General features: G+C 36.1%; 1 protein-coding gene across 5 annotated transcripts in view; it reads right to left on the bottom strand.

Annotated features, from left to right (window-relative positions):
* The window catches only part of PLSCR4 (phospholipid scramblase 4), a 66,387-nt gene that overhangs the window by 33,879 nt on the left and 10,511 nt on the right, over nt 1-21,997 (bottom strand). The window contains exons 2-5 of one of the 5 annotated variants that reach the window (XM_030929221.1): nt 8,325-8,442; nt 3,981-4,025; nt 2,323-2,350; nt 1,061-1,171 (exon numbers count right to left, since the gene is read on the bottom strand). In XM_030929221.1, the coding sequence (XP_030785081.1) occupies nt 1,061-1,171; nt 2,323-2,329 (118 nt within the window). In that variant the 5' untranslated portion in view covers nt 2,330-2,350; nt 3,981-4,025; nt 8,325-8,442. Of the gene's footprint in view, nt 1-1,060; nt 1,172-2,322; nt 2,351-2,495; nt 2,598-3,980; nt 4,026-4,257; nt 4,372-8,324; nt 8,443-21,997 lie in introns of those variants that run through there. The other 4 variants (XM_030929232.1, XM_010363396.2, XM_010363397.2 and 1 more) reach the window with 4 other exon arrangements.

Here is a 21,997-nt window from a genome sequence, read left to right as displayed (position 1 = left end):
CAACATGGAGAAACCCTGTCTCTACTGAAAAAAATAATTAACCGGGTGTGGTGGCGCATGCCTGTAATCCCAGCTACTCCGAAGGCTGATGCAGGAGAATCGCTTGAACCTGGAAGGCGGAGGTTGTGGTGAACCAAGATCGCACCATTGCACTCCAGCCTGGGCAACAAGAGCAAAACTCTGTCTCAAAAAAAAACGAAAAACCTTTTGCCATTATATTGTACATATCACCGTTTCTTTTCCCCCTTCAGGGCATAACGCAATGGTTTCTACTTCTAAATATACACGTAAATATATATTTTAAAAAAATATTACTGCAGTATCTACATCATTATGTAAGTCATAAAAATGTATTTAAAGACAATACTAACTGAAACTATTTTCTTGGCCAAAAGTAAGGGCATTTTTAATGTTTAGAATTTTAAACTTGGCCAAATTGTTTTCTAACGATCGAAATATCTCACATTTACACTAGCACTATATAAGTATTTATTCTCCCAAAACATCACCAGTAGTGCATTCAGACTTATAAAAATATTTGCCAGAAAGATAAACTCCTTAATCAGCACCCATGGCCATTCACTTCCATTTCTCTGCACATCTGCCATGTGTCTCATGCATGCCTCACACCAGACTTTCATGACCCTGTACTTTCGGACATATGATTCTTTCTGCTAAGGATAGTCCTTTCCCCCTTTTCTTTGCTTGTGAAATTTTTATCATGACAGCAAAACCTGACCTCCTTAGTCAGGGCTTTCCTCAAATCCCTGGCAATGTCAGATACTGTCTTCTGTGTCCTTACAACACTCTCTTCATATCTCCATATAGAATGGAGAGAATGTCATCAATATTTGCACAACTTCCTTCTAAAAGTCTGTAACTCCTATGGCTATAGGAATGTATTCTAACTGACAGACAGTAAACTATGTGGCACCATATCGGCATCCAATATTTATTTACTTATTAAATCAGTCAATTAATTTGTTAACTTAAAAAACAATTTTAATCATTAGTATGGTTTTTAGGAAAGGAGAATATTCTTTATGAATATTTAACCCACCTGGTACAAAATGAGAATTGTATTCAGGAGGAGCATCAGGCCTTGGATCTGGTGGTTTTGTTTGATTTTCCATTTCACCTGCAGGCTGTTCAGGGGCTGTGGGTACTACACCTTCAGGAGAAGAGAGGGAACATGACTTACAAAGGAAACAATAATATGATGACAAAATATATTCTTTTTTTTTTTCTTATTGGTATGCATCAAGAAATATAATCAACTGGAAATACACTCCTATATTTCCTATAAGAAGAATTCATCATATATGAGACACTACCTATTAATAAATTTCATGAATTTTCAAACTGAACATATATTTAAAAATAGAACTAAACAATTACATTGTGCTTGTGATCAAAGCAATGAGCTTTTATACCAGTTGTTCAAATGCCCTGATGCTCTTACCTACAAAGTAAATTCCTGGCATAAGAGCAAAAATTATTTTTCCCATTACATAATATGGAGAACACAGGCATTTAGAGAGTGAAATTGATTTTTTTCCTAATTCTTTTTGGAAAGTGCTGTCTAAAAAGATTCACAACATAGCACCATAAACACATAATGGTTTAATAAACAGTGGTGTCACACATAACTGAATTAGCAATAGTTTAGTCTAGATCTCCAGTGACTCACATTTTCACTGTATTCTTTCTAAAAGCAATCTAGGTCACAGTAATTGCTGCAAGGGAAGTACTGAAGTCAGTTTCATGATGTTGCACCTTGTCTTCTTATTGAGATTAGAGACTAATTTCTCTCTGAGCTTACTACAAAAAAAGCTGTTTCCTAAACAACCAGTTGACTTTTATCTCCTAGCAAACAAAAATCCATAAATGTGGTTTTTCTCTCATTATGTAAGCTACTAGAAAATACAAGGCCTACTTTCACCCTCCTCTACCAAGGCAGGGCCTTGCCACAGGCTCTTTATTACTACAACCTCTCTTTGCAGAACTGCTTTCCTAATCTTGCTTTTTTTATTACCTAATTTTCCCCACAAATTCAAAGATTATTCAGTAGATATGTACCCCACTTTAAGTCTCTTTTTAATCTTTTTCTGACAATGATAGGAACATCTATATACATAAATAATAAATATATACATACATATATACACATATATATACACAACACACACACACACACGTATTTATATTTGCCAAATGTTAAACAAAAAAAATCAAAATGAGATAAAGTCCCCCTTAGGGAAAATAATCACAAAATTCACATTTGAAAATAAAGCATGTTCAAATTTATTCACAAAAACTTACCTGACATTTCGAAGAATTCCAATTAATCCTGAAAAATAAAAAATGTTAATGCCTTTAAAATATATACATAATAAATAGTATTACTACTCAGTGACACAGGTAAGGACTTCTGTAATTTTTTTAACCTCTAGCTACTTTACATTTGTCCCTTCATTAATTCAACAAATACTTACTGAGCACCTATTACGTACGAGGCGCTAATACAGATGCTGAGAGTACAGCAGTGGAGCAGACACTCTGCCGCCTACTGTGCTGCAGTTTATATTGTAGTAGGATGAGATTTTAAAAAACATGTCAAGAAATGTTGAAGTTTATAGATAGTACAGTTATGAGGAAAACAATGTAACAGGCTTAAGAGAAACATGGATGGTTAGTTCTAGGAGAGTCAGGGAAAGCCTGTCTCAGGAAGTGACCTTTGAGCTGTTTGAACTATGAAAAATAAACATTACACTACAATTGTGGGAAGAGAGTTCTAGGAAGATAGGAAATTAGTGCAAAGGGTCAGAGATGGCAGTGAGCTTGAGATATTGATGGGATGAAAAAAGAAAGCGGTTAGGAGTGACTGGGCCACAGTGAGTGAAGGGAACTGAGGTAAGACATGGAGACAGAGAGGTCTGATCTCATCTGAAGGCCATGGCAAGGTGGTTGGCATTTTCAGTATTTGGTACTGGGAAGTCTGGAGGATTCAGTCAGTGGAGTGATCAGATCTGATCGACACCATACACCGAGAGAAAGAGTCGAAGCAGGGAGCAGTGAGGGATGGCAGCAGCAATTCAGGTGAGAGCTGACGCCGGCTTAGATAGGGGAGGTGACACTGCAGAGGATTAGGAGTGGACAGGGGCATGACACGGTTTGGAAGCAGGGCCTCCAGAAGTTGCTGATGGACTAAGGTAAAGAGAGGAGTGGAAGAGGATTCTGAGTTTTAGCCCAAGGTAACTGAGTTGATGGTGATGCTATTAACAAAACTAGAGAGGAGGATAGTGGGGATGAAGGAGAGTAAAAATTGAAAGTTTAGACTAGGACATGTTATGTTTAGGAAGAGACCAAAAGAAGTTAAACATTTAAATTAAAAATATGTATAGGAACATTATGAGAATAACTCAGAGAAGGAGACTAGAAGTCGAGATGAGATTTGAAACAAGGAATGAGGGTGAAGGTAAAATTTTCTGAATTCAATCAGGCAAAAAAAAGTGGCTATTATTAGAGAAGGGAATTATAGTATATCTGAATTTCTGAGTTCTGAGTAATGACAAATAACAAAAAGAATATCAACAAAGGCTATACTTTACTGAATGCTTATCAAATGTTAGGCAAAGGGCCCGATGCTTTTCATATATCTCTGATTATAACAACTCTCTAATGTGCAAATGGCCAAATCTGCTAAAGGCAAGTGCTTCTAAATCCTAAGCCTATGTACTTTTCAAGATGTGATCATGTTTATAAGAATGCAGAGTCATTTGTGTCATCCAAGTGCAGTAAAAAAGTTAGAGTAGGTCAAAGAAGCATTCAAACACCATATGAGGGAGTCATCAATATGGGCACTGAGCTGACTCAATGAAAACTGCCCTAGTATGAGCCAGTATGCAGATTTCCAGCTGAAATGATTGTCTTGCCAAGATGGATGAAAGTTTAACCAGTCTTGGACCATCTCCACTCACCTCTGGAGCTGCAGTTTGTTGTACGGTGCCCGATGTGTCTTGAAGCTTAAAAAATATATATTTTTAAAGATATGTATTTATTTTTATATAATACATATTATGTAAAAAGTTTTAACTATATATTTAATATATAATATACATTTTACATTTATATTTTAAATATATTAAATAATATTTAAATATAAAATAATACACATAATATATAATTATAAATAATATAAATGTATGTGTGTGTGTATATATATATATATATTTATTTATTTATTCTGGGACATACCAAAAAGTCAGACCCAATTCTGGGCCAGCCAAGGGAGTTCAAGGAGTTAGTCATATTCCTTAATGATGGTAATCCCTGTTGTTGAGGAAAATGACCACAGCTTTCCAGAACTTTAGACACTCCTAGGTATGTACCTGCAAGTGAATCTTGCACATGTACACAGGATATAGACAAGAATGTTCTTGATAACACTATTCATATTAAAAGGAACGAAAACTTGCCTAATGTCCATCAACAGTAGACTGAATAAATAAATTCTGGTACATTCACATGATATAATAGTATACTGTAGTGAAAACAAATTACAGTTGTGCAGGTGGACAGAGATCAATCTCAAAGTTACAACACAACAGAAAAAGCAAATCACTGGAGAATACATGTAGTATGATCCCATATAAGAATGTTCAGTAGCAGGAATTCTAAACAAAGCACTTTATCTGATAAATATATAGAGGAAAACTTTAACGAAATGCTAGGGAATTAAAAACACCAAATTTCAGAAAAGGGTTATGTGTAAAGAAGTGATGAGGGGTGGCTGTTTAGTTGTGGCCCACAAGGAACCCTAAGTTCCTGCCAATATTAAAGTTCTATTAGGGTGATAAGAACAAGGCTAATGTCTTGTCATTAGTTTTTAAAGGGTATGTATACGTTTAAATATGCATATTTATATGTATGGCATTATTTCACAATAAACAAGAACCATTTGACAGTTATATGTTGAGTGTCAGCTTCTTCCATGTAATGGTCTGTTGTTACACTATAGGTTACAAGCTATCAAGGAGCCACAGTGGAAACTAATTACAAAAGATAATTAAATGTCTTAGTGAAAAGAGGCCAAATTATTATATCTATCTATCTGTCCACCTATCACCTATCTAGCTATCTATAGTGGCAAACTTTTAACAATTGCTGAATCTCAATGAAGAAATAAATTTGAATATTAATTTTTAAATATTTAATTTCAAAATAAAACTTGGAAAAAATATAGAATTCTGGACTCCAAACCTGAAGTAGCACCTCTGGGGTCCAGGCCTGGAAATCTTTACCTTTAACACAGTTCCAGGTGATCCTTATGATCAGGCATGTCTGAGACTAACTCAATGTAAACAAAAATAACAGTTCTCAACAATGCCAGGCATTATTAAGTGTTCAAATCTAGTTCAAGTAACTGAATGATAACTTGAAAAAATAAATTAGTAAAATTTTAGAAATATTTAAAGTATTACAAAGCAACTAATCTCAATGAGTTTAAATAAAAGAAAAATACCTACATATTGCCTCACAAGCTTCAGATACTCGAAGTCTGCTTACCTTCCATCTCGTCTGAGCTGCTAGTATTTTTTTCTCACCACTCTATGTTCTATTCCCTTTCTTATAAAATTTTACAACATAGTTTTAGCCAAAATACTGTGCAAGACAGGGTAATTCCCAGTTGGTAGAAGCATGAATGCTAACTTAATCCTCCTTTAATATTCAGTGAATCGCTTCAGATTTCCCTATCACTTAGCAACAACAAAAAGTGCCTTACCTTGAAAAAACTGATTTTTGGCTTTACATCTGTCAGAAACCAGATTGGAAAAACTGAGCTGTATCTCCATAACAGTTTAGTATTACAAAGTCTGGAGAGCTGTTAATTGCAGAGGCCTTGGTATTTTAGGGGCATGGTATGCATACAGGGGAATCTGGGCTGCCTGCAATGTAATTAAGAGAGAAAGAAGACATGGGCTAGACAGGACAAGGTTGGTGAGATTGAGGTTTGCTGCCTTGCACGGCAGCCCTGATATCTTAAATTGCATCCTATAGCAAGAGTGTTGTATCTTATATGCTATTAAATGGATATCACTTGCAGCACCCAACAAGCGCAGCTGTGTTATATGCTCGCTTGTCAATTTCACCATTGTAAACAGTGACACACTCTCAGAACTCAATAAAACCACAAGTTCTAGAACTCACACCAGGGGTATTTGAAAATTCAATCACAAAACTCAAAAGAGGATTAGATCTTTACAGTAGAGTATTTACTGGAAGCTGTCCTGGCCTCTACACAAGGGAGGCTCTGGGCAGTGAGAATCTCCAGGCACAAGGCTTGGAAATGGCATATGCATTCTAAAACTCTGGGTCCTGTCTGTCTCCAGTGCCTTTAACCCTGCGAGGAGAAAAGAAAGCAGATAAATGAACAATTCCTTCTGCTTCTTAGCAGGGACAAGAAAAATATCTCGCTCCTGCAAAGTCCTATGCCAGCTACTATGATATCCCTTTTGTGTTTATTATGTGTTTATTATGATAGGAGATTATATTCTTTGTCCATCTTAATCTTCCCTTAAGAATACCCGGAGAAAAGCAGAAGACTGTGTGACTACAAATAGTATATTCCAGCACACTTCAGACAGTATGGACAGTGGTCCAGAGTGTGGGTTCAAATCTCAGGTCTTTTTCTGATCGCTGTGTAATCTTGAGTGACTGATCTGTTCTTAGGTTATCCTGTTAATCATGGGGATGACGATGGCTGGATCAACCTCACAGAAATATTGTGAAGACTAAAACAACTACATTTGTATAGCACTTAAAACAGTGCCTATCATATAAAAAAAATCCTCAATAAACTTGCATTATTACTACGATTTCACTAGTAAGACATACTAACTGAGGAAGAGACCAAGAATAAATGTGTGTGTTTAATAGTGGTATTAAAAAAAAAAAAAAAGCTGTCTGCCAGTCAGCAACTCAGCACATATTACTGAGCATCCATATGTAAGATTCTATTCTGGGTTCTGAGCTGACACCATTAATTCCCATCTTCTATATCCAGTAATGTTCTAGCAAATGGGATTTCATGAGCACTGTTTGTAATGAATTTCAAAGTGGAAGGAGTGGGGAGAAAAAAAAACGGAGACATTGCCAAAGGGCTTTTCCTATTTGCAGCTAAATGAAAGACAAATGAGTTAGGGTACACCTTAAGTGGCTACAAAATTTGCTTTCAGTTCAGGATAGTGACATTACTTATATTATGCAGACGATGGATGTATCCCTTAGTAAACTTTAAAAAGATCAGAAAACTAAGATTATGTTAATGGAATATTCCAAAAATTAAAATAATATAGTGTTCATTATATCAACATATAAATATTAAGGTTTTTTTTATAATTATGTACTCTGAAAATTGAATATTTGTTTATATTGGTATAGTACTTCACGGTATTATAAGATGCAACGGAGCTAATATATGTGTAAGTAATTAGAAGTAATAAAACATTTTATTTATAAGAAAGTCTTTATGAAACTAAATAAAAATATAAATATTCTTTAAATGTTTAAATTGTATAAACCCTCTAATATATCACAAGTAACTAGGCTGGGTGAATATAAGTGCTAATAGATCTAAGAAAATGTATACACCTTGCTTTAAAAAGAAGTATCTACTAGACGTTGCTAAATGTCTGATGTATTAATTATTTTCTTCTGTCTCCATAGAAAGTGATAGCTAATCAATTTTAGTTGTTACATGTAACAAAATAATGCATGAAAGAGAATTATTCTGGTCTTTCCCCTGGGTTCTGGGAAAGCAACTTCTAAACTCTCAGAATTTGCAAGTAATAGCAGTGTTTCTGTTTTTCTTGGTGGGTCCTTGGACCATACCTGAGATTTTGCTAAGGTGACAACGTAGTAGGGAGGCCGATCATGCCAGGAAGAATCATGATGTGATTAGAGAACTGGAGCTTTGAGTAATGTCATATTTGCCTGACCTCCAGGGAGGTGGGGGCCTTGAGACTGCGTTCAGTCCATGAAGCCAATAATTCAAGTAATCATGCCAGTGTAATGAAACCCCAATAAAAAACCTGACTCTAGTTAGCTTCCTGGTTGGTAAACACATCAATGTACTGGGAGTATGATGAATCCTAACCCCACAGAGACAAGGCATGAAAGCTTTGTGTTCATGACCCTCCTAGGCCTCACCCCGTGGATCTCCTCAACTGATTGGTCCTGATTTATATCATTTATAATAAAACTTTAATCATAAGTAGAGCACTTTCTTGAGTTCTGTGAGTCATTCTAGGAAATAATCATACCTGAGGGGTTGATGGGAACACCTGAATTTGTAGCTAGTTGGTTAGAAGTGTGGGTGGTCCGGAGATCCTCAAACTTGTCTTAAGTGAAGGCAGTCTTGTTAGGAAGTAGGCCCCAAGCCTGTGGAGTTGCAAACTCTGGGTGTTTAGAGTCAGAATGAATTGCAATACTGTACTTAGATTGCTAATAATAATAATAATAATAGTAATTGTGTAATGGTTACAATGGTACACACACATACATACATATTTCTGATTACAAAAGTAGTATGTTTTCATTTTTAGAAAATCACGAAATAAAAGTATAAAAATGTGACTATACCCTTAATTCAACTTTCTCAAAATAACTATTCTTAAAATTTTGGTGGATTTCCTGTGTGCATGTGTGCAGGTTTATGTTTCTATGTGTATGCATGCAGGGATAATAAAAAAAATTCTTAAAAACATATTGTGAACTGATCACATTCCTCCCTGGAAAGTGGCCCAAGGGGAGATCATATTTAGAAAGGGAGTGCTGAGGTCTTTGCCATCCTACTATGGCCCAACAAAGTCACCGGACCAAAAAGGAAATACTATTGTCTTTTTGTTGCTTGGAGGTGTTACTGTGTAACAGAGAGAGTGAGGAGGTTCAGAAGAGGTGGGACAGTGGAGAGGGAGCCTCCTAGGAAGGACACTGAGAGAGGGAAAGAAGGAGAGGGACAGGAGGAAGAAAATTTGCAGTGGTAAAAGAGTAAATAGTTTTAAAGAGGTAAGAACCTTAAAGAGAATTAAATTGGATTGACGCTTCAGTTAGAAGATAAGCTCCATAAGGGAAGAAATTTAAAACATGTTTTAATGGTGTAGTCCTTTGTTATTATTTTTCCCTTTTTAACTTTTATTTTAGGTTCAGGGTGAATGAGTGCAGGTTTGTTACATGGCTAAATTACGTGTCAATGGGATTTGGTGTACAAATGACTTCATCACCCACATAATGAGCACAGTAACTGACAAGTAGTTTTTCAACTCTTACCCTCCTCCCACCCTCTGCCCTCAAGAAGGCATTGGTGTCAATTGTCCTCCTCATTGTATCCATGTGTACTCAATGTTTAGCTCCTACTATAACTGAGAAGATATAGTATTTGCTTTTCTGTTCTTGTGTTAATTCCCTTAGGATGATGGCCTCCAGCTGCATCCATGTTGCTACACAGGACATGATTCCCTTCTTTTTTAAGGCTGCACAGTATTCCATGGAGTATATGTACCCTATATTCTTTATCCAGTACATCACTGATGGGCAACTGAGTTGATTTCATGTTGTTGCCATTGTGCTGCAATGAATATAGAAGTGTATGTATCTTTTTGGTAGAACAATTTATATTCCTTTTGGTATGTACCCAGTAATGGGACTGCAGGGTCAAGTGCTAGTTCTGTTTTCAGTTCTATTATAATCTCCAAACTGCTTTCCATAGTGGATGAACTAATTGACATTCCCACCAGCAGTGTATAAGCATTCCTTTTTCTCTGTAACTTCACCAACATCTATTATTTTCTGACATTTTAATAATAGCCATTCTGACTGGTATCAGATCGTATATCATTGTGGTTTTGATTTGCATTTATCTGATGATTACTGATGTTGACCCTGTTTTCTTACGCTTGTTGACCACGTTTATGTCTTCTTTTTAAAAATGTCTATTCGTGACCTTTGCTGATTTTTTAATGGGGTTGTTTTTTATTTGTTGATTTGTTTAAATTGCTTATAGATTCTGAATATCTGACCTTTGTCAGATGCTTAGTATGTGAATATTTTCTCCTATTCTGTAGGTGTCTATTTACTCTGTTGATAGGAAATACTATTCTTTTACTCTGCAAAAGCTATTTAGTTTAATTAGGTCCTACCTGTCTATTTTTGTTTTAGTTGCAATTGCTTTTGGAGACTTCATCACAACATATTTGCCAAGGCCTATGTCCAGAATGGTATATCCTACGTTTTCTTCTAGGGCTTTTATAGTTTTAGGTCTTACATTTAAGTCTTTAATCCATCTCGAGTTGATTTTTGTATACAATGAAAGGAAGGTGTCCAGTTACAATCTTCTGCAAATGGCTAGCCAGTTATCCCTGCACCTTTTATTGAACAGGAAGTCTTTCCCCATTGCTTGGTATTGTGGACCTTGTTAAAAATCAGATGGTTGTAAGTGTATAGCTTTATTTCTGTTCTATTGTTCTATATGTCTGTTTTTTGTATTAGTACCATGTTGTTTTGGTTTCTGTGGCTTTATAATATAGTTTGAAGTCAGATAGTGTGACGCCTCTGGTTTTCTTCTTTTTGTTTAGGATCACTTTGACTATTTGAGATCCTTTTGTTCCATATGAATTTCAGAATCATTTCTTTCTAATTCTGTGAAAAATGACATTGGTAGTTTGATAGGAATACAATTTAATCTGTACATTGCTTTGGGCAGTAGAGCCATTTTAATGGTATTGATTCTTCCTATCCATGGGCATGGAATGTTTCTCCATGTTTTTATGTTATCTCTGATTTCTTTCAGCAGTGTTTTTTAATTCTCATTGTAGAAATCTTTCACCTCCCTGGTTAGCTGTATTCCTAGATATTTTGTTCTTTTTGTAGCTATTATGTATGGTATTGCATTCTTGATTTGGTTCCTGGTTTGGCCACTACTGGTGTATAGAAATGATACTGATTGTTGTACACTGATTTTGTACACTGAAACTTTACGAAGTTGTTTGTCAGTTCTAGAAGTCTTTGGGCAGAGACTATGGAAGTTTCTGGGTACAGAATCAGATCATCTGTGAAGATAGTTTGACTTCCTCTCTTCCAATTTGGAATACATAGAGTCATGTCTGCATATGGTAGGTACCCAACAAATAATGCCTAATGAGGTTTTTTTTTTTTTTACTGTTTACAAACTTATGCTACATCTTTTAAGAAAATCTACATTACAAGCTTGAATTATGCTTCCACATCTCTGGACATGCTTTCATTTCCCCGTATTTGACTACCTATAAATTCTGGATGATGATGTACCACAAGATTGATGAAGTTTACATACATCAATTTCTTTGACAAAAACAAGGCTTTATATTTTTAAGTTTCATTTATTTAAAAGCTTTCTTATCATTAGTTAATTTACATGGGAGACAGTTCCTTTGAATTTACAAATTTTGTCACTTTTGTATTTATCTATATTATTTCATTGTGGTGCTGCTCATAATATAGATTACAAAATATAATTCTCATGGCCACATACTATCTTGGGAACCCTGCTATGTAGAAGTAACTTAATATGTTAAATTATTTATAACAGTAAATCACAGCACTAGAAAAGGTAGGTAAAACAGTCATATTTCAAAATTTTTGAACAGATAACTGTTGTTACATTTCAATTTAAAGCTAACTTGAATGGGGCCCAACAGAAAATGGGGATTCTTAAAAATGAAAATTTCTAATATATTTAGAGAAGTTTTAAGGCATTTTTTAAAGGAGCAGCCGGCTATAAAGATGTTAAGGATTACCTACTGATTGTGACTCCAAATGACTTGCTATATTTTAAATTCTCAGTTTCTTTAAGTTTTAGATATGAATTACTAAACATCTATGATGTGCCAGGAACTTCATATATGTTGACAGAGGTGAATTATTATGGTTTCATTATACAGGCCAGGAAACAGAAGTCCACAGAGTTTAAGCAACCCATTCAAGGTTATAACTCTATAACCTGGAAACTACAGGTCAAAAAACCAGCATCAGAAGCCAACTTAGTATTCTACAAAACAAACCCTACTAAAAGTTACCTTCTATGTACTTGCTGCTTTCTCCTTCATACTGCCTCACCCTCATGGTGCTTTCAAACTATCCACGTCTCACTACTATACCCTATAATAGGAAAGTAGGCTGTTCTGCTGTGTTCTTTTTCAAATTCTACTTGGTAAGGGTTTTGAAATATATTTATAATCTGAAGAGAAATTACTCATGAACTAAAAAACCCAAAAAACATAATAGGTCATATGTTCCAGTTATGGATAAGATGCAGTAAACAGATACTAACTTGTCTCTCCCACTAAATACAATTAATTAACCTAAACAGAACGAATGAACAGCTATTTGAAGACCCTGGAAATTAAAAAGTAGCAAGAACATGGGACAGAAGACCAGAAAAAGTACAATCAAACCAGAGTAAGCTTCACATTTTTCTCTGGTATCCCTGGCCCAATAGTGGTTCAAGGCATCCTGAAACATAGTAGTAGACACCAGATGCAGAGACAGCTCCAGGAGAAGCCCTCTACTTCTGGCTCGAGCAGGGGAATGAGCATCCCTAAAGTTCAAAAAGAGTTGGAAAATTCACGGTTTTTTTTTTTTTTTTTTTAATTTTTTACTTTCTCCATTCTGTCATGTCCCAGATCCTGGAAGTCTCACTGTGGAGAAAGCAGTAATTTTATCAGAGAAGGCCCGCAGGTGTGGAAAACACTAAAGGAGAGAAATCTTCCACTTAACATAAGGAGCTGTGGCTCCAAAAGAATGGGGTGCACCCTGTCACATTTTTACTCTCTGCCTTCCTGTGATTTGGCCTTGAATGCAAATGAATTTGAGGGACACACAGAGATGAAAAGGGTAAATAAAACCTCATTTTTTCTGGCTGAAAAACAAAATAGAAGAGACCCAGAAAACTGGTAAGTAGCAAGGAGATCATGAAGAAGATGCAGCTTGGGATTGTAAATTATAGTTCAAAAAGAACCAGAAAAACCTCCACTGATGTGGAAAAAGAAAATTGAAAGATGATGATATGGTTCAGCTCTGTGTCCCCACCCAAATCTCATGCTGAAATGTCATCCTCAATGCTGGAGGTTGGGCCTGGTGAGAGGTGATTGGGTCATGGGGGTGGTTTCTAATGGTTTAGCACCATCTCCCTAGCGCTGTTCTTGTGATAAGAGTTCTCATGGTATTTAGTTGTTTAAAAGTGTATGGCATCTCTCCCATCTCTCTTTTCCACCTGCTCCAGCCATGTGAAGTTCTAGCTCCCCATTTGCCTTCTGCCAACATTGTAAGTTTCCTGAGGCCTCCCCAAAAGCCAAGCAGACTGCCAGCACCATGCTTTCTGTACAGCTTGTGGAACTGTGAACCAATTAAACTCTTTTCTTTGTAAATTACCCAATCTCAGGTATTGTTTTACAGCAGTGCAAGAATGGACTAATACAGAAAATTGGCACCGAGGAGTGGGATATTGCTATAAAGATACCTGAAAATGTGTAAGCAACTTTGGAACTGGGTAACAGGCAGAGGCTGGAACAGCTTGGAGGGCGCAGAAGAAAACAGGAAGATGAGGGAAACATTGAAACTTCCTAGAGACTTGTTAAATTGTTGTGACCAAATTGTTGATAGTAATATGAACAATGAAGTCCAGGCTGATGCAGTCTCAGAGGGAAATGACAGACTTCGTATTAGTAACTAGAGCAAAGGTACTTCTGTTCCTTAACAAAGCAATTGGTTACATTGTGCCCTGCGCTAGAGATCTGTGAGACTTTGAACTTGGAAATGATGATTTCGAGTATCTGGCAGCAGAAATTTCTAAGCAGCAAAACATCAAGATGTGTCCTGCTTCTAATAACCTGTGCTCATACGCGTGAGCAAAGAAATGACCTAAAACTGGAATTTATATTTAAAAGGGAAGCAGAGTATAAAAGTTTGGAAAATTTGCAGCCCAGCCATGCAGTAGAAAAGAAAAAGTCATTTTCAGTGGAGGAATTCAAGCAATCTTGAGAAATTTAAATAACTGGAAAGAAAGAAATTGCTCCTAGCCAAGACAATGGGAAAAAATGCCTTGAATGTATTTCAGAGACCTTTGAGGCAGCCCCTCCCATCATAGGACTGGAGGCTTAGGAGCGAAGAATGGTTTCCTGGGCCAGGTGCAGGGCCCTGCCATGTTGCACAACCTCAGGACACTACTCCCTGCGTCCCAGCTGCTCCACTTCTATCCATGGCTAACAGGGCACTGGATGCAGCTCAGGCTGCTGCTTCAGAGGGTGGAAACCATTAAGCATTGGTGGTTTCCATGTGGTGTTAAGCCTGCAGGTACACAGAGTGTAAGAGCTGAGGCTTGGGAACCTCTGCCTAGATTTCAGAGGATGTATGGAAAAACCTGGATGTACAGGCAGAAGCCCGCTAAAGGGGGACAGCCTCATGGAGAACCTCTCCTACAGGACTGTGGAGGGCAAATGTGGGTTGGAGTACCCACACAGAGTCCCCATTGTGGCACTGCCTAGTGTAGCTGTGAGAATAGGGCCACCATCCTTCAGGCTCCAGAATGGTAGAGCCACCGGCAGCTTGCAGCCTTCACCTGGAAGAGCCATAGGCACTCAGTATCAGCCCATGAGAGCAGCCATGGCCACAAAGGTGGAACTGCCCAAGACTTTGAGAGCCTACCACTTCCACCAGTATGCCCTGGATGTGAGACATGAAGTCAAAAGAGATTATGTTGGAGACTTAACATTTAATAACTACTCTGCTGGGTTTTGGACTTGGACTTACATGGGGCCTGCAGCCTTTCTTTTGGCTGACTTCTCCTTTTGGAACAGGAGTATTTACCCAATTGCTGTACCCTCATTGCCCTCATTGTATTTTGGGAATAACTCTTTTTTATTTAAAAAGAAAAAACAAACAAACAGGCTCACAGGCAGAAGAGACTAGCCTTCTCTCAGATGAGACTTTGGACAGTGGACTTTTGAGTTAATGCTGGAATAAGTTAAGACTTTGGGGACTGCTGGGAAGGCACAATTTTATTTTGAAATGTAAGAAGGACATGATTTGGGGGGGTAGCCAGGAACAGAATAATATGGTTGGGATCTGTGTCCCTGCCCAAATGTCATGTTGAAATGTAATCTCCAATGCTGGAGGTGGGGCCTCCTTGTAGGTTATTGGGTCATGGGGGCAATTTCTAATGGTTAAGCACCACCATACCCCCAGTGCTGTTCTTATGATAACAGTTCTCATGAGATCTGGTTGTTTAAATGTTTGTGGCACCTCTCCACTCTCTCTTTTCCTCCTGCTCTGGCCATGCGAAGTGATAGATCCCTGTTTGCCTTTTCCCTGATTGTAAGTTTTCTGAGGTCTCCTTAAAAGCCAGCAAATGGCCAGCATCATGCTCCTATACAGCCAGTAGAACCATCAGCCAATTAAACCTCTTTTCCCAGTCTCAGGTATTTCTTTATAGCAGTGCAAGAACAGACTAATAGAGATGTCAATGCCAAGATAACAAAGATGTTGGAATTATCTGACAACTTAAAGCATCTGTTTTTAAGATGCTCTAAGAAAAACTGGGTTGGCAGTAAAGAGGAAAGATTGAAAGTCTCAGCAAAGAAAGACAAGCAATAAAGGAGCAAATGGAAATTTTAGAACTAAAAAGGAGAGTAACAAAAATTTAAAATTCACTGGATGGATTCAATAAAAATGCAGACTACAAGCACAGTTACTGAGCTTAATAACAGATCAACAGAATTATCCAGTCTGAAGAACAGAGAGGAAAATTATTAAATTAAAAAATGTACTAAACTTTACGGGTCAGTGGGATAATACCAAGGGTTAACATTACTAGTATCAGAGTATCAGAAGAATAGGAAAAAAAAAATAGTGCAGAAAAAAATATTTGAAGAATAATGGCTGAAAACTTCCTTGATTTTGCAAACGATATAAACAAACAAATATGTAAAGCTCAGTGAATCCCTGACAAGATAAACTAAAACTATCCACTCCAAGACTTATCATAATGAAATAGCTATGAACTAAAAAGATAAAGTTAAAATCCTGAAAACAGGCAGAGAAAACTAATACATTAACTAGATAAGGTTTAATAATTAGACTGACCATCGGTTTCTCATCAGAAAATCCAGAAGGGCAGAACAAATAAAATAATATTTTTCTATTTTTAAAGTGCTCAGGGAAAACACCTGTTAATCCAGAACTCTATATGAAGGAAAAACGTCCTTCACAATGAGTATAAAATAAAGACACGCCGGGCGCGGTGGCTCAAGCCTGTAATCCCAGCACTTTGGGAGGCCGAGAGGGGCGGATCACGAGGTCAGGAGATCGAGACCATCCTGGCTAACACGGTGAAACCCCGTCTCTACTAAAAAATACAAAAAAAAAAAAAAAAAAAAAAAAAAAGCTAGCCGGGCGAGGTGGCGGGTGCCTGTAGTCCCAGCTACTCGGGAGGCTGAGGCAGGAGAATGGCGTAAACCCGGGAGGTGGAGGTTGCAGTGAGCTGAGATCTGGCCACTGCACTCCAGCCCGGGCGACAGAGCGAGACTCCGTCTCAAAAAAATAAATAAAAATAAAATAAAATAAAATAAAGACACACTGCCAAAAAGTAAAACTAAGAGAATTTGTTGCCACCAGACCTGCTAAAAAGGAATTCATAATCAAAGTTTTATATATAAGGAAAATAAAATAGCAAAAGAAAACTTGGAACATCAGGAATTTAAAAAAATCAATCAATAAATAAAACATACTATTTTCTGTTAAATTACTTTATTTTTATTTATTTGGAGATGGGTTCTTGCTATCTTGCCTGGGTTTGGAGTACAGTGCTATTATCACAGCTCACTGCAATCTTAAACTCTCAGGTTCAAGTGGACCTCCCACATCAGCCCCCATGGTAGCTGTGACTATAGGCAAATGCCATTGTGCCCAGCTAATTTTTAAATTTTTTTGTAGAGACAAGGGTCTTGTTTTATTGCTCAGTCTGATCACAAATTCTGGACTTCAAGGGACCCTCTGCCTTGGCCTCCCAAAGATCTGGGATTACAGGCATGAGCCGCCATGCTTGGTCTTAAATTCTTCAAAATAGTTTTGATGAAGAAAGCAAAAATTATAACATTGTTCAAGGAGGTTTACAATGTCTGTAGGTGTAATACATAAGACAATAACATAAATTGATGAGTACAAGGGGACCTACATATGATGGTAATACTTCTACATTCTATTTGAAGTGGTAAAATATTAATTATAAGAATGCTGTTAAAAGTTAATTGTACATATATATATATACACACACACACATATGTATACATATGGAGAGAGAGAGAGAGACGTGCCCAGAGTCATCAATAAAATCACTATTCACAAAGATACAGTCTAAAACACAATAAACAAATAAATGCTACAAAAAATTCAAACAGCATTAAAGAGCCCTTATAATGGATGAGATAAAGAAGAACCAAAAGGAGAACAAGCATGCAAAAATTCAAACCTATCAATATTTACATGTAAAATCATGTACTAAGCATATAAACAAAGACTGAGGTTATCAGAATAGTTGAATGCATATTTTTTAATGACCCTGATATCGTTTGGCTGTGTCCCCACCCAAATCTCATCTTGAATTCCTAGGTGTTGTGGGAAGGACCCAGTGGGAGGTAACTAAAACATGGGGGCAAGTCTTTTCTGTGCTGCTTTTCTTATAGTGAGTAAGTCTTATGGGATGTGATGATTTCACAAGGGGAAGTTTCCCCACACAAGTTCTTTCTCTTGGCCTGCTGCCATCCACATAAGATGTGACTTGCTCCTCCTTGCCTTCACTATGATTGTGAGGTCTCCCCTGTCGTGTGGAACTGTAAGTCCCTTAAACCTCTTTCTTTTGTAAATTGCCTGATCTCAAGTATGTCTTTACCAGCAGTGTGAAAATGGACTAATACAGACTCAATTACATGCTCTCTAAAAGAAACTAACTTCAAATGTAAAGATAAGATAGAAAAAGATGAAACAGAAAAGGGTTAAAGAAAAAAGGATAAGAAAGATATACCATGTATATACTAATAAGAATAAAGTTAGAATGTAACACATATAGAAAACAAGTAGCAAAACATCTGACATAATTCCTACCTTACCAGTAATTACCTTAAATGTAAATGGATTAAACAATCCAATCAAAAGGTAGAGACTGGCAGAATGGATTAAAAAAAGAAACAGAAAACATGATCCAACTATATGTTGTAAACAAGAGACACAATTTATAAAGACAAACAGGTCGAAAAAGGAAAGAGGTGTACTTCGTGTTAACCGAAGAAGAGCTGCAGTGGCTATACTAACCTTATACAAATAAACCTTTAAGACAAAAACTATTACTGAAGACTAAGAAGAATATTTCATAAAGAGAAGAAAAAATTAATCTCTCAGGAAAATATAACAATTATACATTTATCTGCACATCACAATACAGCCCCAAAATACACAATCAAAAACTGATAAAACTGATGGGAAATATACATACATTATGAACCAATTAAATCTACAATTATCTATGTAACACTGCAACCAACAATTGTAGAATGCCTTATTTTCAAGTGCATATGAAACATTCTCCAAAATAGAACATTCATTAGGCTATAACATGAGCCAATAAATGTTTAAAAATTGAAATCATATAAAATATTATCTGAATACAATGGAAAATTAAATTATAAATCAACAATAGAAAAAAAGTTGAAGAAATTAAAAATATGTGGATATTAAACAACAGTGTCCTTAATAAGCAACGGGTTGGCCAAAAAATCACAATGAAAATTCACAATGAAAAGGCAAAAGGCCACAAGGTTATGGGGTACAGCCAAAGCAATGTTTTAAGGCAAATTTATAGTTGTAAATAGAAATAATTTTAAAGAATAAAGCTCTTAAATAAATAGCCTAATCTTCCTCTGAAAGAGCAAATTAAAACCAAGCAAGAAATAGGAAAGAAATAAAGATTAGAGTAGGAATAAATAAAATAGAGAATAAAAAAGAAAATCAAAAAAGCTAAAAATTGTTGCTTTGAAAAGATCAAAACTAACAAACTTTTGGATACACTAATAAAGAAAAAGAAAGAGAAAAGATTCAAATTACCAAAATAATGAATGAAAAGATCCATATTAATACTAACCTCACACTGAAAAGAAAAAAGGATTATAGGGGAATAATAACCAGCAAACTACCATATGCCAATTAGATACAGTAGATGAAATGGATGAATTCCTAGAAGACAGACTCTACCAAAATTGACTCAAGAAGAAACAGGAAACCTGAATAGAACTGTATTAAGAGGCTAAATTAGTAATCAAAAAACTTTCCACAAAAAAAAACCCAGGTACAGATGATTTAGTTGTGCGTTCTACCTAATACTTAATAAAGAATAAATACCAACCCTTCGCAAACTCTTCTAAAACTCACTTTATTTCAGTATGACCCTTATATCAAAATCAGGTAAAGACAATACAACAAAACTACACTAATAACCATGAAGAATACTGACACAAAAATTCTCAACAAAATACTTGAAAACTGAATCCACAATATACCACAATATACCATGACCAAGTGGGATTTATTGTAGTAATAAAACGGTTTATCAAACAAAAAACCTCAATCAATGAATATATCAGGGTAATAAAATAAGAGACAAAACCCACATAATCCTAATAGATAACAGAAAAAAAATTCAAAAGAATCCAGTAGTCTTTCTTGATAAAAACAATAAACACTCAACAATCTAGAAATATAGTAGAACTTTCTTAATCTGGTAAGACACTTGTGAAGGACTCCACAGCTAATGTCATACTCAACAGAGAAAGGCTAAATGCTTTCCCTTAAGACCAAAACAAGACAAGAGTGTGTACTGTTACTATTTCTTTTCAACATTGTACTGGAGGTTCTAGCCAGAGTGATTAGGTTAGAAAAAAATAAATAACGCCATCTAAATTAGAAATAAAGAAATATGACGTACATTTTTAAGTCATATCAAAGTTTCTAAGGAATTCATTAAAAACTAAGAATAAACAAGTTAATCAATGAAGCAGGATACAAGACCATACAAAGATCAATTGTATTTCTATACCCTGGCAATGAACAATGCAGGAAATCAATTACACTTATAATAGTATCAAAAAGAATAAAACAACTACAAATAAATTTAATTAAAAAGTACAAGACTTGTGTACTTAAAACCATGAAATGTTGAATTAAAGAAGATCTAAATAATAAGAAAGATATCCCAAGTTCATCTTAATATTGTTAAGATAGCAATACTCCCCAAATTTACCTACAGATGAAACAAAATCACTATCAAAATACAAGTTGCCTTTTTCCAGAAACTAATAAGCTAAACACAGAGTTCATATAGAAAAAAAGGGACCCATAAAGGCCAAAACAATCTTGGAAGCAAATGAAAAATGGAAAATTCAGACTTCCTGATTTCAAAACTTAATACAAATCTACAGCAATCACAACAGTATGGTATTGGTCCAAAGAATAGACATATAGGCCAATGGAACACAAATGAGAATCCAGAAATAAATCTTTGCATTTATGGGTAATTAATTTTTGACAAGGATACCAGGACAGCAAGGAACAGTCTGTTCAACAAATAGTGCTGAAACAACTGTACATCCACATACAAAAAAAAACAAAAACAATCCAAGAACTAAAACAAAACAAACTTGGACCCCTATAATACCCAATACAAATAATTAATAAAAGTATATTATAAACTTAAATGTAGGCCAGACGTGGTGGATCACACCTGTAATCCCAGCACTTTGGAAGGCCGAGGCAGGCAGATCACCTGAAGTTGGGAGTTCAAGACCAGCCTGACCAACATGGAGAAACTCCATTTCTACTAAAAATACAAAAATTGCTGGGCGTGGTGGTGCATGCCTGAAATGCCAGCTACTTGGGAGGGAGAGGCAGGAGAATCGCATGAACCCAGGAGGCAGAGGTTGCTGTGAGCCAAGATTGCACCACTGCGATTCAGCCTGGACAACAAGAGTGAAACTCTATCTCAAACAAACAAAAAAAAAAAAAAAAAAGGGAAAAAGAAAACTTAAATGCAAAAGATAAAGCTAATAAACGTTAGAAGAAAACACAGGAATAAATCTTCATGACATTGGGTTAGGCAATGGTTTCACTGATACGACACCAACAGTAAAAGCAACGAAAATAAATAAATAAATAAATAAATAAATGGGACTCATAAAAATTTAAAAGGTTTGTATTTCAAAGGACATCCACAAGAAAATGAAAACACAACCCACAGAATGAGATAAAATATTTTCAAACCATTTATCTGAGAGACTTTTGTCTAGAATAAAGAATACTCCAACTCAAAAATAAAGACAAATCAATTGAAAAATGGCCAAAGAATTTGCACATTTCTTCAAAGAAGATATATTAAAGCCAATAAGGACATAAAAATATTCTCAATATCACTAGTCATTAAAAAAAATGTGGATCAAAACTAATTAAGGCATTAAGGCTGGGCACAATGGCTCACGCCTGTAATCTCAACACTTTGGGAGGAAAAGGTAGGAGGATTCCTTAAGGTAAGGAGTTAGAAACCCTGGGTAACATCATGAAACCCTGTCTCTACAAAAAATTAAACATTAGCTGGGCATGGTGGCATGCACCTGTAGTCCCAACCACAGGAGAGGCTGAGGTGGGAGGATCTCTTGAGACCAGGAGTTCAAGGCTGCATTGAGCTATGACTGTGTCACTGCACACTAGCCTGGGTGACAGATCAAGATCCTCTCTCTTAAAAAATAACAACAAAACTACAGTTAGATACTTTTCACACCTAGTAGGATGGCTATAATGAAAAACGTAACAACAAGTTTTAGGAAATATATGTAGATATTGAAACCTTCACATGTTGCTGAGGAAT

The sequence above is a fragment of the Rhinopithecus roxellana genome, chromosome 1, assembly GCF_007565055.1.
Source record: "Rhinopithecus roxellana isolate Shanxi Qingling chromosome 1, ASM756505v1, whole genome shotgun sequence".
Taxonomy (NCBI): domain Eukaryota; kingdom Metazoa; phylum Chordata; class Mammalia; order Primates; family Cercopithecidae; genus Rhinopithecus; species Rhinopithecus roxellana.
The sequence above is the reverse complement of the archived record's forward strand: the minus strand, read 5'-3'. Positions and strand labels throughout refer to the sequence as shown.